At 35.8% G+C, this 18,640-nt stretch overlaps 1 protein-coding gene across 5 annotated transcripts in view; it reads left to right on the top strand.

The window, feature by feature from the left end:
- Positions 1 to 18,640, top strand: part of ALMS1 (ALMS1 centrosome and basal body associated protein) — a 192,754-nt gene that overhangs the window by 137,596 nt on the left and 36,518 nt on the right. For all 5 annotated transcript variants that reach the window (XM_076000887.1, XM_076000891.1, XM_076000888.1 and 2 more), the window contains one exon: positions 16,485 to 17,632. In XM_076000887.1, the coding sequence (XP_075857002.1) occupies positions 16,485 to 17,632 (1,148 nt within the window). The remainder of the gene's footprint in view (positions 1 to 16,484; positions 17,633 to 18,640) is intronic.

An 18,640-nucleotide genomic window follows, 5' to 3' on the forward strand; every position in this document is an offset into this window, starting at 1 on the left:
GAACTATTCAGGTGATGGGCACACCAACAGCTCTGACTTAAGCATTTTAAAAGCTATCCATATAATAAAAACATTTGTACCCCCTTAATATTACTATTTTGAAATTTACAAAAAGGTACACATGCGTAAGTATAGTATTTAAAATATAAAAGTTATCTCTAAAAGAGTTAAAATCAAACTACAAAACATCCAAAATCTTAAGAAAACAGTAGGGGCAGACATGGGGGTAAAGGGAAGAAATAAGAAAATAATAAATTAGTAACAAAAGAAAAAATGTGACAAAATCAAAAAATGGAGAGCATACAAGACTATATACATATAAACCAAATTCACCTATGTAAAAAAAACTTTTCAGCTGACACAGTGGCTCACACCTGTAATCCTAGCACTCTAAGAGGCCAAGGCAGGAGGATTGCTTGAGGTCAGGGGTTCGAGACTAGCCTGAGCAAGAGTGACACCCTATCTCTACAAAATAAATAAATAAATAAATAAATAAATTAGCCAGGCAAGGTGGCGTGTGCCTATAGTCACAGCTACTCGGGAGGCTGAGGCAGGAGAATCGTTTTTTTTTTTTTTTTTTTTTTGAGACAGAGTCTCGCTTTTGTTGCCCAGGCTAGAGTGAGTGCCATGGCGTCAGCCTAGCTCACAACAACCTCAAACTCCTGGGCTCAAGCAATCCTACTGCCTCAGCCTCCCGAGTAGCTGGGACTACAGGCATGCACCACCATGCCCGGCTAATTTTTTGTATATATATATATTAGTTGGCCAATTAATTTCTTTCTAATTTTATAGTAGAGACGGGGTCTCGCTCTTGCTCAGGCTAGTTTCGAACTCCTGACCTTGAGCAATCCGCCCGCCTCGGCCTCCCAGAGTGCTAGGATTACAGGCATGAGCCACCGCGCCCGGCCAGGAGAATCGTTTTTGAGCCCAGGAGTTTGAGGTAAGAGTGAGCCATGATGATGCCACTGCACTCTACCTGGGGTGACAGAGACTCTACCGGTCACCCTTTTTTTGAGATTCTACTCTCAAAAAAAAACAAAACAAAAAAAAACCTTTTTTGATTGAGTTAAAAAACAAACTCACTTCCAGGCTATATAACAGAGATATCAAAAGTAAAATGACTCAGAAAGGTTTAAAGTAAAAAGAAAATTTTACTTTCAAAATTTGAAGAAAATTTTTCTTAAAAAAGAAATGTGGAGACATTAATATAGATGAGGTTAAATTCACCAAAAGTTTTGCAGGAATTAAAGAGGAATATTTTTATACTCATTTACATTCCACAATGCAGATAGTTTGCATAAATCTTTAAACATCAAATAATTTAGCATAAAAAATTCATAAAATGAAAACTACAGGTTCCATCAATAAGGCAGTTTATGTTGCCTTATAAAAGAACGAAGATATGAAGGTATAAGAAAACAACTGTTAGGGTATATCATTAGGCAAAGGATGCTTTAAGGTGTAGAGAGGACGGTTGAATTTGCTTATGCAAGGGAAAAAGTAAAACAGACCATAAACTAACAGAAAACCCTACGAGACTTTCAAAGAGAAATGAACAAATACAGAATAATAGTAGGGTGCTTGAACACACGTAGTTAGCTTATGACAGATTGTAGAGATAAAATTTAGTTTTAAAAGTGAAATTAAACATCTGGGAATAATGCAAGTAATGAGCTTGATCTAATTTATTTATACATATATATGTAAAAGTCTGGATGATTTAAAAAAACTTAAAAAAATATTTTCCAAATGACCATAGAACATTTTTATACCATTTTATTGAGATATAATTAATCTACTTAAAGTGTTACAATCCAGTGGGGTTTTTTTTTTGTTTTTTTTTGAGACAGAGTCTCGCTTTCTTGCCTAGGCTAGAGTGAGTGCCGTGGCGTCAGCCTAGCTCACAGCAACCTCAAACTCCTGGGCTCAAGTGATCCTCCTGCCTCAGCCTCCCGAGTAGCTGGGACTACAGGCACGAGCCACCATGCCCAGCTAATTTTTATATACATATATATTAGTTGGCTAATTAATTTCTTTCTATTTTTTTATAGTAGAGACGAGGTCCCGCTCAGGCTGGTTTTGAACTCCTGACCTTGAGCAATCCGCCCGCCTCGGCCTCCCAGAGTGCTAGGATTACAAGCGTGAGCCACCGCACCCGGCCCAATCCAGTGGTTTTTAGTATATTTACAGATATGTGCAATCAACCATCACTACAGTCAATTTTAGAATATTTTCGTCACTACAAAAAGAAATCTGTACCCTTTAGCTGTCGTCCCCTTACCTCTTTATTACCACCTCTCCTGAGACCCAAACCAATACCAATCTACTTTCCATCTCTACAGATTTCCCTATTCCTGACTTTTATATAAGTGGATCCATGTAATATGAGGATTTTGGGGGCCTGGCTTCTTTTAATTCAGCATGATATTTTTAGAGTTTATCCAAATTATAACATTATCAATATGTATTTGTTTCAATGGCTGAATAATATTCCATTGTATGTGTATATTAACACTACATTTTGTTTATCCATCTGTCCATTGATTGACATTTGGATTATTTCCACCATTTTTCCTATATGAATAGTGCTTCTATAAATTTTCATGTATAAGTTTTTATGTGGACATATTTCTCTTAGGGGTGGAATTGTTCAGTCATGTAATAACATCATTTGAGGAACTGTCAGACTATTTACCAAAGCTGCTGCCCCATTTTGCATTGCAACCAACAGTGTATGATTGTTCTAAGTTCTCTATAATCTTAACACTTGTGGTTATCTGTCTTTTTGATTATAGCCATCCTAGAGTATAGGAAGTAGTGTCTCCTTTTGCTTTTGCTTTGCATTTCCTTTATGACTAATGATTTTGAGCACCTTTTCATGTGCTTATTGTCCAGGTATATCTTCCTTGGAGAAATGTATATTTGGATCTTGACCTGGTCTGTAATTAGGTTATTTGTCTTTTTGTATTCTGGATACATGTACCTTATCAGATACATGATATACAAATATGTTCTCCCATTCTGTGGGTTCTTTTTACTTTCTTGATGATGTCCTTTGAAGGACAAAAGTTTTTAATTTTGATGAGGTCTAATTTATCTATTTTGTGTTTTGTTGCTCAGATTTTGGTGTCCTGTCTAAGAATTCTTTGTCAATCCAAGGTCATAAAGATTTATTTCTGTGTTTTATTCTAAGAAAAAGTTTTATCATTTTAGCTTTTACATGCAGGTTGATTTTTGTATATAGTGTGAGATAAGGATCCGACCTTATTTCTTTCCATGTGGATATCCAGTTGTCACAGCATCATTCTTTCCCCACTGAATTGTCTTGGTATTGTTATCAAAAATCAGTTCACCATAGTGATGTATGGGTTTGTCTCTGGACTCTTAATAATAATCCATTGATCTACATGTTTATCCTTGTGACAGTACCATACTGTCTTCATTACTGGTGCATTGTAGTAAGTTTTGAAATTGGGATGTGCCTTCCAACTTTGTTTTTTTGGTTGCTTGTTTGTTTTTTCAGAATCACAATGGCTATTCTGGGTCCCTTAAAATTCTGTATGAATTTTAGAATCATCTTAGCGATTTCTGCAAAGTGGCAAGCTGGATTCTAATAAGGATTGCTTTGAATTTGTAGAGCAGTTTGAGGAGTATTGCTGCCTTTAAAAATAAGTCTTTCAATTCATAGCATGGGTATTTTCCATTTATTTAGATCTTCTTTAATTTCTCAACAATGTTTTCCAGTTTGCAGATTATAAGTTTTACACTTTTTAAATTTAATTTATTCCTAAGTATTTTATTTTTTTTTTTTTTGATGCTCTTACAAATAGGATTTTCTTGCCTTTTCTTTTTTTTTTTTTTGAGACAGAGTCTCACTCTGTTGCCCAGGCTAGAGTGCCATGGTGTCAGCCTAGCTCACAGCAACCTCAAACTCCTGGGCTCAAGCAATCCTTCTGTCTCAGCCTTCTGAGTAGCTGGGACTACAGGCATATGCCACCATGCCTGGCTAATTTTTTTCTATATATTTTTAGTTGGCCAATTAATTTCTTTCTATTTTTAGTAGAAACGGGGTCTCGCTCTTGCTGGTTTTGAACTCCTGACTGTGAGTGATCCTCCCGCCTCAGCCTCCCAGAGTGCTAGAATTACAGGCGTGAGCCACCATGCCCAGCCTCTGATTTTCTTAATTTTATTTTGGATTTGTTTACTATAAGTGTATAAAATTCAGGTGATTTTTGAATATTTATCTTTAATCTTCAATCTTACCAAACTCATTTATTCTAATAGTTTTTTATGAATTTATTAGGATTTTCTAGATATGAAATCTTGTCATCTGCAAATAGTTTTACTTCTTTTGCAATCTGCATGTCTTTTGATTTTATTCATTTGTGTTATTTTTGTGTTTGCCTAATTGCCCTGGCTAGTACTCGAGTACAATGTCGAATAAAAGTGGCAAGAGCAGATATCCTTCTGTGTTCCTATCTTAGAGGGCAGGCAGCCAGTCTTTCATCACTTAAGTATAATTTTAGCTGTTCATAGATGCCCTTTATCAGATTGAGGAAGTTCTCTCTGTTCCTAGTTTGTTGAGTGTTTTTATTAAGAAAAGGCTAGATTTTGTCAAATGTTTTTTATGCTTCTGTTGAAATGATCAAGTGATTTTTGTCTTTTATTCTATTGATTGATTTTTTGCATGTTGAGCCAACCTTGCACTCGTGGGGTAAATCCCATTTAGTCAAAGTATATAATTCTTTTTATGTGTTACTGGATTTCATTTATCAGTATTTTGTTAATTTTTTTTTACGTCGGTATTCATAAGAGATACTGGGCTGTTGTTTCCTTTTCTTGTGATACTTTGTTGATTTTTCTTATAAGGGTAACATTGGCTTCATAAAATTAGTTGGGATGTATTCTCTTAATTTTTGGAAGAGTTTGTGGAAAAAACTAGTATAATTCTTCTTTAAATGTTTTGTAGAATTCATTGGAATATCCGTCTGGGCTTGGGCTTTTCTTTGTAGGTAATTTTTTAAATTCATAATTTAATCTCTTCACTTGCCATAGGTTTATTCAGATTGTTACATCTTGAGTCAGATTCAGTAGTTTGTAACTTTCTAGGAATGGAATTCGTCCATTTCATCTAAGTTATCTAAATTGTTGGCACACCGTTATTCATAGTATTCCTTTATAATCCTTTTTATTTTTGTAAGGCCAATAGTAATGTTACGTCTTTCATTTTTTTATGTGAACGTTCTCATTTTATTCTTGCTCAATCTAGCTAAAGGTTTATTAATTTTGTTGATATTTTCAAATACCAGCTTTTGGTTTCAATTATTTTTTTCTCTATTTCATTAATTTATACTCTATTATTCTTTTCCTTCTGATTATTTGGGTTTTTGTTTGCTCTTCTTTTCCTATTTTCTTAAGGTAGAAATTCATGGTTTTTTTTTCACTTGTGCTCTTTCTTTTTTCTTAATATAGGTATATATAGCTGTAAATTTCCCTCCAAGCTTTAGTTGCATCCCATAAATCTGTCATTCATTACAAAGTACTTTCTTTTTTTTTTTTTTTTTTTTTATTCTTTACTTTAGAAACTGTTGTGTCTGTTAATACAAAGTACTTTCTTATTTCCCTCTTGTTTTCTTCTTTAACCCATAGATGATTTAGGGTTTCACATATTTTTCATATATTTGATTTCCTAAATTTTATCCTGCTGTTGATTACTAACTTCATTCTATTGTGATTAGAGAACATATTTTGTATTATTTATATCCCTTTAAGTTTATTGAGGTTTATTATATGGCCTGGCATACAGTCTATCCTGGAGAATATACTATATGCACTTGAGAAAAATATCTATTCTGTTGTTAGGTGGATTGTTCTATATAGGTCTCTAAGATCTAGTTGAATTATAGCATTGTTCAAATATTTTGTTTTCTGTTCATCTTCTGTTTAGTAGTTCGTCTATTATTAAAAATGGGATATTAAAGTCTTCAGCTATTACTGTTAAATTATCTGTTTCTCCATTTCTGTCTGTTTTTGCTCATCTAATGTTCTTTAATTTGGTGCATATATGTTTATAACTTTTATCTCTTCCTAATGGATGACCCTTTTATCATTATAAAGTGTCCTCCTTTATCTGTAGTAACATTTTGTATTTTAGAATCTGTTTTGTCTGATATTAGTATAGCCACTTCAGCTTTCTTATGGTTATCATTTGTGTGATATCTTTTTCCATCTGGATTTTCAGTCTATTTTAGGGAGTTGTTTTGTTTTTTTTGAGACACAGTTTCACTCTTTTGCTTAGGCTGGAATGCAGTTGTGCTGTCATAGCTCACTGTAGCCTCACACTCCTGGGCTCAAGCGATCTTCCCACCTCAACCTCCTGAGTAGCTGGAACTACAGGTGTGCACCACCACAGCCAGCTAATTTCTTTATTTTTTTATAGAGATGGAATATCACTGTGTTATCCAGTTTGGTCCCAAACTCCTGGCCTCAAAAGATCCTCCCAACTTGGCCTGCCAAAGTGGTGAGATCATAGGCATGAGCCACTACACCCTGCTCTATTTGTATTTTTGAATCTCCAAGTATGCTTCTTATATATATAGCATACAGTAGGATCATGGGGGGGGGGGTTGTTTGGTTTGGTTTGGTTTTGGTTTTGGTTTTGGTTTTTTTGAGACAGAATCTTGCTCTGTCACGCTAACTAGAGTGCAGTGGTGTGATCATAGTTCACCATAACCTCGAACTCCTGTGCTCAAGCGATATCCTCCTGCCTCAGCCTCCCAAGTAGCTTGGACTACAGGCACATGCTACCACACCTCACTAATTTTTTCTGTTTTTAGTAGAGATGGAATCTCACTCTTGCTCAGGGTTCTCTTGAACTCCTGACCTCAAGCAATCCTCTCACCTTGGCCTCCTAGAGTGCTAGGATTACAGGAGTGAGCCACCATGCCCAGCCAGATCACATTTTTTATACAGTCTGACAATCTCTGCCTTTTCACTGAATTGTTTAATCCATTCATATTTAATGTTGTTATTGATATAGTTATATTTACATCTGCCATTTTACTTTTTGTTTTCTTTATGTCTGTTCCTGACATTATAGTGGATTAGATATCCTGAAAAACTCCCTTGAAGAAGATAACTAGAATGCCATATTATTATAGATAAATAATTGAATAAATAAGTAAATGGAGAGAAGTGACAGTCTCTTAGGCAGAATTCCAAATAATGTATGTAGACATTCTACCCTCAAGGAGGTGGAGCATAACTCCCCACTCTTAAAGAATGGGTTGCACATAGTAACTTCATTCCAAAGAAAGGTCAACATCAACAGTGATAAGTCATATTGATAGTATGCACCCTCAATATATAACAAGAAATACACTTTAACTCTTAAGTCTTCCTTCCAAAAACCCGGAACCCTAGTCTAATGAGAAAAACATCAGACACACCCAAATGAGGGACAGTTATACTTGACCATACTTCTCAAAACCATCCAGGTAAGTCTGAGAAACTGTCACAGACCTAAGAGAAGCCTAAAGGAAACATGACAACTAAATGTAATGTGCTCTCTTGAATGGGATCCTGGAACAGAAAAAGAATATTAGGTAAAAAGTAAGGAAATACAAATAAAGTATGGACTTAAGTTAATAATAATGTATCTTTACGGGTTCATTCATTATAATATGTGGTATAATTGTAAGATATTAATGGGAAACTGGGTATAGAATATAGGGAACTATCTATATTGTCTTCACAGTTTTTCTATAAATCTAAGCTACTCTAAAATAGAAGATTTATTTTTAAAAATTCATGCATCCATTCTGACATTAGAGCAGATTGATAGATGATAGATAAGAAAGGGGAAAGCTTGTTTTTATAATATAATGTTGAGTAAATGTAGAAGGAAAAATAGTTAGAAAATTTCCATATTATAACCATCATATTAATAATAGATTTAACCAAGAATCATCAGTGAATGATAAAATAATCAAGTGAAAATTATTGCAGATGTTAAAACAATTATTCAGTGATTCTTGTTGAAGCCTGGTGAGGCAGACTTTATTCAGGACCATAATGATATAGGTATGGGGACCACTGCAATAAGAGTTTTCGGTGGGGGAGAGATTGGACTCAACTCCAAATACATCACGGACAAGTGGGAATTTATAGTCTTTATAGTCAAGGAGCATAGTGTGAGTCAGTGGATGTAAAATTATTAAAAGATAACATCGGGGGCAAGAGGGTTTCTGACTAAACACACCTAACAGGGATTCTTGCTAAAAACAGTCCAGGGTGATCAGATCACCTAGAACAGGGGTCCTCAAACCTTTTAAACAGGGGGCCAGTTCACTGTCCCTCAGACCATTGGAGAGCACGCACTGTGGGCCCAGGACGAGTTGGCTGCTAAGTAGGACAGTCAGCGGTGGCAAAAACACCCGGTGGGCGGGATCATTGTCCTAGGCAGGTGGCATGTGGCCTGTGGGCCATAGTTTGAGGATGCCTGACCTAGAGAATAGTGGAAGATCAGGAACCTCATCAGACATGGAGGGCAATCAAATATCAAGGGTGGGGATGTCTTGCTAAATTGACTTAGCAGAGTTATAGTTTTCTTGATAAAACTAGTTTATAATAAGGAAGAACACAGATGAGCTAGAAGGTTCAGAAGCCTAGCTAAAATTTGGTCAAAGAATCTTTATGAGGAAGCAAGATATTTATTCAGCCTCAAAATATCTTACCACAAATAACTCATTAATTACAAAAGGAAGAAAGTTACGTTTACAGTGGAGAACTCTAGACATCATCTTAACCAAGTAAAGTTAACAGCACCAGTGATCAGACAGATTGAAATTGTGTATTTCCAGATGTGATACATTTAGAAGGACACATTACTTACATAGAATTTTTGTCAAAAATGTATAACTTGAATCTAATCGCAATGAAACACGGACAAACTCAAATTGAAGGACATTCTGCAAACAGCTGGCTTATCCTTATCAAAAACGTTAGTGTAATGAAAGACAAAAGCTGACGAACAGTTCTAGGTTAAAGGAGACTAAAGAGACATGACAGCTAAATGCAGTTCAGATGCTAGGTTGTACTCTAGTCCAGGGAGGGGAAAATGCTGTAATGGACAGTTTGGGAACAATTACTGAAATTTGAACACACACTGCACACTAGTATCATAGCAATGTTAAATTAACTGTATTTGATGATTATACCATGATATATAAGGGGATGTCTTTCTTATTAGGATATATACACTATGGTATCCAGGATGAAAGGCCACAGTGTCCACAACTTATTACTTAATGGTCAGATAAAATAGGAATAATTTGTATATATTTATAGGTTGTGAGAGATAAAGCCAATGTAGTAAAATGTTAATGATTGATGAATCTAAGGGAAAGCTATAGAAGTTCATTATACGATTCTTAAAATTTTTTGGTAGGATTGAAATTTTTTTTACAAAATAAAAAGTTTAAAGACTATGTAGGATTAATCAGAAAGAGCCTATAAAGGATGGTGAGAGTGATATAGGAATTGGCTCTATAAAAGAAAAAATTTTTTTTCTATACAGTAGTCCTTCCTTGTCTGCAGGAGTACACTCCAAGACCCCCCCCCAGGACGCCTGAAACCATGGATAATACCGAATCCTTTATATACTATGTTTTTTCTTACGCATACATAACTATGATAAGGTTAATTCATAAATTAGAAACAGTAAGAGATTAATAACAACTAATAATAAAATAGAATAATTATAACAATATATTTTAAAAAAATTATGTGAATGTTGTCTCTCTCTTAAAATATATTGTACTGTACTTACCCGACTTGTGATGATGTTAGATGACACAACGCCTAAGTAATGACATAAAGTGAGGTGAATGATGTAGGCATTAGGATGTAGACATTATGATACTATTGACACTCCATATTTCTGAATCTGTGTAACCTTCCCTTACTTGCAGTAAATGGCTTGGTGTCACTTGTTTCAGGATCCCTTGCTAATACCTTCCTTATAGGCTCAATGCTTTCTGACACAGCACATTGCTGTCACTTGGAACATGTTTTCTGTTAATTTTTTCACTCAACAGATTTAATGTCTTTTGTATCTTACTAAGCACTTATCATGCACCTATGGCCTTAACTTTTACAGTTTGGGGTGCAACAGCAAAACCAGCATGAATTTCTTTTTCCTTTACAATTTCATGGATAGAAGATTTGTTCTTACCGTAGATCTTAGCAACCTCCCTCTACGGTATTTTTTTCTTTCCTTACATTATAAATTTTATGTTTTCACTTAAAGGAAGCACTTTATGGCTTCTCTTTGGCATTTGCAAATTACCAGCCCCACCATTCTGGGCCTTGGAGACATTTCTAAGTAAAATCAGGGTTACTTGAACAAATGCAAGTACTGTAATACCGAGACAGTAAGTCTGATAACCAAGACAGCTACAAAGTGACTAACTGGTAGGTAGCATAGACGGCGTGGGTACACTGGACAAAAGGAGGATTCATATCACAGGGTGGAATGGAGTGGAGCAGTGTGAGATTTCATCATGCTACTCAGTGCACAATTTAAAACTTACAAGTTATTTATTTCTGGAATTTTCCATTGACTATTTCTGGATCACAGTTGACTATGAGTAAATAAAACCTCAGAAAGTGAAACCACAGATTAGAGGACTATTTTACTCATACTAATATGTGGGTTTTTTCCTCACATTAAGCAATCTGACACTAACGACTTAGTGTTAGCATAGACCTCACGGGTTGTAGGCTCAGTCACATAAGACTGCCCCCTACTTCAGACACTAGTTGCAAGTCTTGGCCTTCTGTATTTCTGACCAACTAGCTCTAAATCAGTAGTGGTAGGATCCCACTACTCCCTCCTCAGGTTTGACAATTTGATAGAATGGCTCATAAGGCTCAGGGAAAATGAACTTACATTTCTTCGTTTATTATAAAGGATATTCCAAAGGATAAGCATGAACAGCCAAATGAAGAGATACATGGACAAGGTATGGGGAAGGGGTGTAGAGCTTCCATGTCCTCACTGGGCCTGCCACCCTCCCAGTACCTCCTGTGTTCACCAACCTGGAAGCTCTTGGAACCCATTTGGTTAGGGTTTTTGTGGAGGCTTCATTATGTAGACATAGTTGATGAAATCATTGGCTGTTGGTGATTAGCTCAACCTGCAGCCCCTATCCCTTCCACAGAGATGGTGGGGATGGAAGTTCCAACCCTCTAATCACATGATTAGTTTCCTTGGCAACCAACCCCCATCCTTAGGGGCTTTCCAAAATTTTCCTCGTTACATAAACTCAAGTGCTGTTGAAAGTACTTGTTATGAATAAAACTCTCATTTCATCATTATCACTCCTGAACTGTCTCAGGAGCCAGAGACAAAAAGAAAATATTATAATGAAAGATGTTCCTATAACTCTTATCACTTAGGAAATTACAAGGGCTTTAGGAGCCCTGGCCAAGAGCTGGGGACAAGACCAAAATATATAACATATATTTATCACATTTTATAATTTTATATTTTATATTAATCACATTTTATATTTTATAAGGTATTAAAATGAATTATACAGTGATAATAGTTAAAAGGATGCTACTAGGACAAGAGGCTATACATCAATGGGAATACTTACATACATTGGACATTTATGATAAAGTTGCCATGTCAGATCAGTTTGGAAAAAAATAGATTATTTGACAAATAACGCCAAGATGCTTTGTTAGCCATTTGGAGTTTGGGGAGAATTTAAGTTGTAGCCCTATCTTACTTACTCCTGTCACCAAAATCCACATATTTCAAAGGTCTACATATAAAAAAAGAGATCATATTATAAAGGTCCTATATGAAGGCAGGGATTATTATGACTTTTCTAATAAAGTGGAATAGGGGAAGGCTTTCAAGATCTGACAAAATCTAAGAGTCATACAGGCAAAGATTTGATAAAGTTATCTACATATTAAAGTTTCTTCATGGTAGAAAATACTGTAATGCAAAGCCAATTTATAAATGGAAAGTGGGAAAACAGTTTTAAGAAATTGAGAAACTTGAAAAAAGGGACTAATTTTCTTACTGTGCAAAGAACTTTTTACAAATCAAAGACAGCCTTCATAGAAAAACAGTCAATGGACATGAATTGCACGTTTACAGTAAAAGAAATACAAATGGCCATTAAAAGACCTGACGTAATACTTAATGTTCTTAATAATTAAAGAAATATGCTAAAACCACAGATTTTGTTTTGCCTATCACGATAGCACAGAAGAAAAGATTTGGTGATCCTTAGTATGGTTGAGTACATGGGGAAACATTCATGCACTCTCGTAAGACTGTTGTTAGAAGTACAAATTTGTTGTAACATTTTGTGAAGGTGCGGGGCAATTTGGCAATATCTAACTAATATTGAAATGAATTTTCCCTTTTCACCCAGCATTTACACTTACAGGAATTATAGAGATAAGCTATACCCATAAAAATAAAATTACACACACACACACACAAAATAGGATGTTCACTGCAGTGTGCTCAGGAAGCAATTGGGAAAAAACCAAATACCTACTTAAATTATGGTACATCAAATCAGTTTATATAAAATGTTTGTATATGCTTAAAACTTTCATTTCAAACAAATATTTTTGTACTACTTGGCAGGAATTTATCTAAATAGACAGAAGAAACCTTGTTTAATAGTAGTTATCACTGGAAAGTGGGACAAGAAGAGGTGCACTGATAGCAGGGAGACCTTTATTTTTCACCTTATTTGGATATTTTGCATGTTTAATTTTTACAAAACAGTAAATTGTATTTTCAGTGTACTTTGATATATTTTGTAGGCATTTTGCAAATGCTGCGTATAAAACTAATGTCATTATCAGAAGTAAATAACCACCTCAACTGGTTTCACGTTTACTATTAACAAAGTGCCCATGAAATGGTTATTATCTAATCCTGATGCTCTGTAGAGCCCTTTATATTTGAGAAATTTAGCTTGCTCATAATTTTTTTACCAGTTCCTATATATTTTACTTCAGTTCCAAATCGAGACTGTGTTAATTGAAAATATTGATATTTTAAAACAAACATATTTTAAAGTAACATTATCTATTTCCTTACTGTTTTATTTGTTTAGAGTATATTCTAAATAGCCCTTCAAAGTTTTGCTTCTTTTATCCTGTTGCCAAGGTATTCTTTCTGAATTACAGCCATAATTATGTTATTTCCCTGTTTAAAATGGTATACTGGGTCTTCATTTCTTTTAAGAAAAAAATCTAAAGTGCTTGACCTGATGTTCCAGCTCTGTAGAACTTGGCCCAAAGTAACCCTTCCTACTGTATTTTCTTCTACTTTATAATTTGTATAAGCCACACACACTGAATAATTATACCCTTCCTTTATTTACTTAGTTCTTTCCCACTCACAGGCCTTTGCTCATGCTATTTGATGAAGTGGGGAGAGGCTAGCATGCTTTCCCCAGTTAAAGGGTTGAAGTATGTTGTCAAGGAGAGTGGTATGCAACGAGGAAGGGAAGTTATATAGTACTTTTGTGCCTTGTTAAGACATTTGGGCTTTTTGTTCTAAATGCAACAAAAAGCCATTGAAAGTTGCTAAATAAAAGATGACAGGTCCAGTTTATATTTTTAAAAGATTACTTTGACCATTGTTTGAAGAATGATTGGGAAAAGGGCAAGAAGGGACAGGAGGCCTATTAGAGACATGCAGTATTGTGAGAGGAAATAGAATTCCACAGGTTTGGTCAGGGATTAATGGCAGGAACAGGAAGACAAGGCAGTTGGAAGTATCAAGAACAACTCCCAGATTGTGGTTTAGGCAATAGGGTGATGTGCCATTTATAGAGTTGTAAAAGATTGAGAGAGGTACAGTTCTAGAGGAGGCTAGAACAGAGTTCAATTAGGGGCATTTAAAATTTGAGGTGACTGTGGCCAAGTAGATATATCAAATGTATAGTTGAATATATGAATCTGGAGCTCAACAGAGAAATCATACCTTGAAATGTAAGTTTGAGAATAGTTAACAGCATGAAGATGGTACTAAGAGCCACAGGAAGAGATGAGATCACCTAGAAAGAGAATATAGAATGAGAACATCCCCTGTAATTGGCCATACTGGAGGTCATTGATCATATTAGCAAGAGCAGTTTTAGTCCAATAGTATGGCTGTACTCTGAAGTAATTTGAAGAGTGAATTGGGGTAGGAAAAGAGGTAAAGAACAGGAAAAAATATATATTTTCCATTTTGGAAGCTTTGCTATGAAGAGTAGAGAAATGGACTGGTGTCTGGAGGAAGATGTGAGGGTTTTTAAAGATATGATATACTTAATAATGCTTTCAAGCTTTTGGAAATGATCTATTAGAGGATGTAAGGCAGATATGAAAGAGAAAAGAACTGAGGTCTTGAAAGGAAGCTGAGTTGGCCTCCAGAGCACCAGTGGACTGACTTTCCTTTAAAAGAAGGAAGGGTGGTCCTGCCTCTGTATCCAAAATGGTTGTAGGAGCAGGTGGATAGGCATAGGTAGCAGTTGCCTCAGGACAACCACATATGATTATCCCTCAGCCCAGAATGTTCTTCACCTAATAGGTTTTGTTGGTTTGTTTAGCTTTCATTTTTACTTCATATTTTAGCCCCCTTAGAGAAGCCTTCTCTAATTACCATTTCTCATTTAAATTATTCTTATATCACCTTGGTTTTCTCCTTCATAACCCTTAAACTATAATTATATATTTATTTTTATGTATTTTTTTAATGCAGTAGCTACAATCTCAAGAACCTGTAGAAACTAAGTGAAATGTCCCAATTTTTAAATATTGCTAGATAACTCTAAAAGTGTACAGTCTTTTTACACTTCAGATATGAAAGCAGATCCCATGTATCCCACTGAACACTGGGAAAATCCAGAGGGATTCCTAGAGTATTTGATGAAAATTCTGGTTGCAAGTGATCTATAGTATGGGTGAAAAGGACCCCGTAGTTACATGTGTATGTCTTTGTTTCTGCCCATGCCATGGTGTGTATTGCTCCCATATTAGAATTTATAATTAGGGTTTGTGATTGTGTCTTAGCCCTTTCCTGCTGCTAGGACAAAATACCACAGACTGGGTAATTTATAAATAATGGAAATTTATTTCTCACAGTTCTGGAGGCTGGGAAATCCAAGATCAAGGTGCCAACAGATTCAGTGTCTGGTGAGAGCTCAGTCTCTACTTCCAAGATGATGCTTTGTTGCTGTGTCCTCACATGGTGAAAGCTGGAAAAGAGCCAAACAGGCTCCTTCAAGACCATGTACAGAGGCACTAATCCCATTCACAAAGGCAGAGCCCTCATGACCTAATCACTTCTTAAAGGCCCCACCTCTTAATACTGTTGTATTGAGGATTAAGTTTCAGCCTAAATTTTAGAAGGACACATTCAAATCAGAAAATTGTAAGATATTATCATATATAAAAATGCCTCTTGATATAGAGTAATGGTTGTCAAAAAGTGAAGATGGAAAGTGGTAAATTTTATATTATATGTATTTTACTACAATAAAAATTTTTGGAAAAAAATGAAGGTAGTTTATATAAAAGGAATTTTATGTTATTTTATTTTATTTGTCATTTTATAGACAGAGTCTTGCTCTGTTGCCTGGGCTAGAGTGCTGTGGTGTCAGCCTAGGTCACAGCAACCTCCAGCTCCTGAGCTCAAGTAATCCTCCTGTCCCAGCCTCCCAAGTAGCTAGGACTACAGGTGTGCGCCACCACAACCAGCTAATTTTTCTATTTTTAGTAGAGATAGGGTCTCACTCTTGCTCAGGCTGGTCTTGAACTCTTGACTTCAAGCAATCCTCTGGCCTCAGCCTCCACAGAGTGCTAGGATTACAGATGTGAGCCACCCACGCCCAGCCTTAGAAAAGGAATTTTAAAAGCCTCTAAAACATGTAAAAAGATTTTTTAAAAAATTTATCTAAGTGTGATGAAAATGAAGTCTCAGGCTTCTTAGGTGAAAATGGGGTTACCAATACCTATCTCTCAGTTTTATTAGCAGGATTAAATTAAAAAAAAAACAACAGATATAGAGCACATATGTTAACACCCCCACAGATAGCAGGTGATAAATACAGATAACAGCTGCTCTTAGTTCTGAAGAACTAAAGTACCTTCCTTGAGGTCACATAGCAGGTCAGTGGCAGAGTGGAGCCCAGAATCCAGGTCTTTTGACCCAGAATCTCTTAAAGTTTTACTTACTAGTCTTACTTAGTTACTTACTTTTCCTACCCGGTCTGGCTGCTAGGAACAAGGCATGAATCTTTTGTGCAGGCAGTGAATTTTCTTACACTTCATATAAACTCTTCATTCCTTTAGTCTTTGTTCTATATCTAAAGAATTAAGTGTAAATAGTATTTCTAAAGGGAATGCCAACATTTTTAAGTTCTTTCAAAATCTCTTTTTTTTCTTTTCAGAGGCCGAATGTCGTTCAGAATTTGAAAATACTACTCATTCTGTCTTCAGGTCAGCCAAGTTTTACATTCATCATCCAGTGCACCCACCCAGTGATCAAGATGGCCAAGAATCTTTGGGAAGGAGTGTTTTCGTGAGGCATTCTTGGAAAGATTTCTTTCAGCATCATCCGGGCAAACATAGAGAACACGCTCGTCTTCCCTCTTTTGAAAATGCGGACAAGACTAAAACGGATCATGCCAGAATAAAGAGCCTCAGCATCAATGTGAACTTGGCAAACAAAGAAGTAGTGCATACTCCTAAAAGTCAGGGTAAAGATCATCCACAACATAACAGACAAATCAGTGATCCAAAAAAGGATCATGAGGTCACCCCAGAGCTAAAAACTCCGCACACTGTGTGTTTAAATGAACTCTGGAACAAGTATAAGGAGCGACAGAGGCAACAAAAACCATCTGAGTTGAGTGACAAGAAAGAATTATCCTTGGTGGAGCGACTTGATCGTTTGGCTAAAATTCTTCAAAATCCCATCACATATTCTCTCCAGGCCTCAGAAAGTACACAGGATGATAGCAGAGGGGAACGAGGTGCTAAAGAGTGGAGTAGTAGACAACAGCAGAGACACAAGCTTCTGAAAAAGAAGCGGTATAAAAGCTTAGAGAAAAGCCGTAAAAACACAGGAGATCTTAAAAAAAATAAGGTGCTTTCCACTCATCAAGCTGGGAGATCCAATCAGATTAAAATTGAACAGATTAAATTTGATAAGTACATTCTGAGAAAACAGCCAAATTTTAATTATATAAGCAACACTTCATCAGATTCTAGGCCCTCGGAGGAGAGTGAGCTGCTCACAGATACTCCTACCAACATCCTTTCCACCACTTCTGTGGAATCAGATGTATTAACCCAAACAGATGGAGAGGTAGCTTTGCATGAAAGGAGTAGCTCTATTTCTACCATTGACACCGCCCGATTAATCCAAGCTTTTGGCCATGACAGAGTATGTTTATCACCCAGGCGAATTAAATTATATAGCAGTGTCACCAATCAACAGAGGAGATACCTTGAGAGGCGGAGCAAGCACAACATTAAAGCATTGAATACAGGCCATCCTCTAATGACTTCTGAGCACACCAGGAGACACATCCAGGTACATGGCTACAAATTGCATCTGGCAATGTGACTGCCTTTTTCATGGACTTTTTAGTTAACCTTTGCACATAGGTGAAAAAAAAAGCCATTTGCCCTTTCCTCACTATAACATTCCTTATCAACTGGAAAAGAGTGAGAAAGTGTAGTACAGTGCTATTGTGAGTTGTCATTCTTTTCATCAACACTCATTTATAAATTACCTCTTGAACGAAGGGCTTTGCTGCTAGATGCTTCAGAATCTGCAAAGTATAACCCTGATGTGGGGGAGCTTCGAGTTTAGAATGACCTCTATTCTGAACAACATTGCCTGGTTTTTGTTTATTTGGGGTTTTTTGTTTTTTATTCATTCTTCCCTGTCTTTCAAGAAATATATTTGAGGTGCTTTTAAATATACACACACATAAATAATGCAAAATGATTTTTTTAAAAGTCACTGAATTGGGATGATAGAAAAATTGAAGCTGGAGTGAGCTACAACATGATTTTTAAAAAATAAATAAATGAAGAATTGTAAGTGTTGGAAAGACAAGTTGAAGGCAGAAGGGACATAAATATACCTGTGGATGTGGTCGCTAGAAATGAGCTACAAATTTGGCCTTGTGTTTTTCTAGCACTTAGTGTTGCTAGAATTTCATGATCAATTACATCAGTATGTATATAAAAGCAAGCTATATTTTCTAAAACATTACAGATATTTCTGGTGCAAAGACCTAAGGGAAATTTCTCTCACCTGTCTTCATAAAGAAGGCACCACAATGTAACAGAGTCGACAACATCCTTACAATAAATTCTGTAACACCTATAAGGCCATTATCACATTCCTTAGTTTAGGGGATTAGTAAGACAGATCTCAAGGGGTCAACAAATGCAAACCATTACTTTAACCCAAGAGTAAGATTTAGACTAAGTAGAGAAGTACTCTCTAAAGAAACATGCTTTCAAAATGGTTCATTGGCGTATGAAAAGAAAAATTTTAGAATTTATATTCATTTTTTCAACCTTTTAA

This window comes from Microcebus murinus, chromosome 3 (genome assembly GCF_040939455.1).
Source record: "Microcebus murinus isolate Inina chromosome 3, M.murinus_Inina_mat1.0, whole genome shotgun sequence".
NCBI classification, from domain to species: Eukaryota; Metazoa; Chordata; class Mammalia; order Primates; family Cheirogaleidae; genus Microcebus; species Microcebus murinus.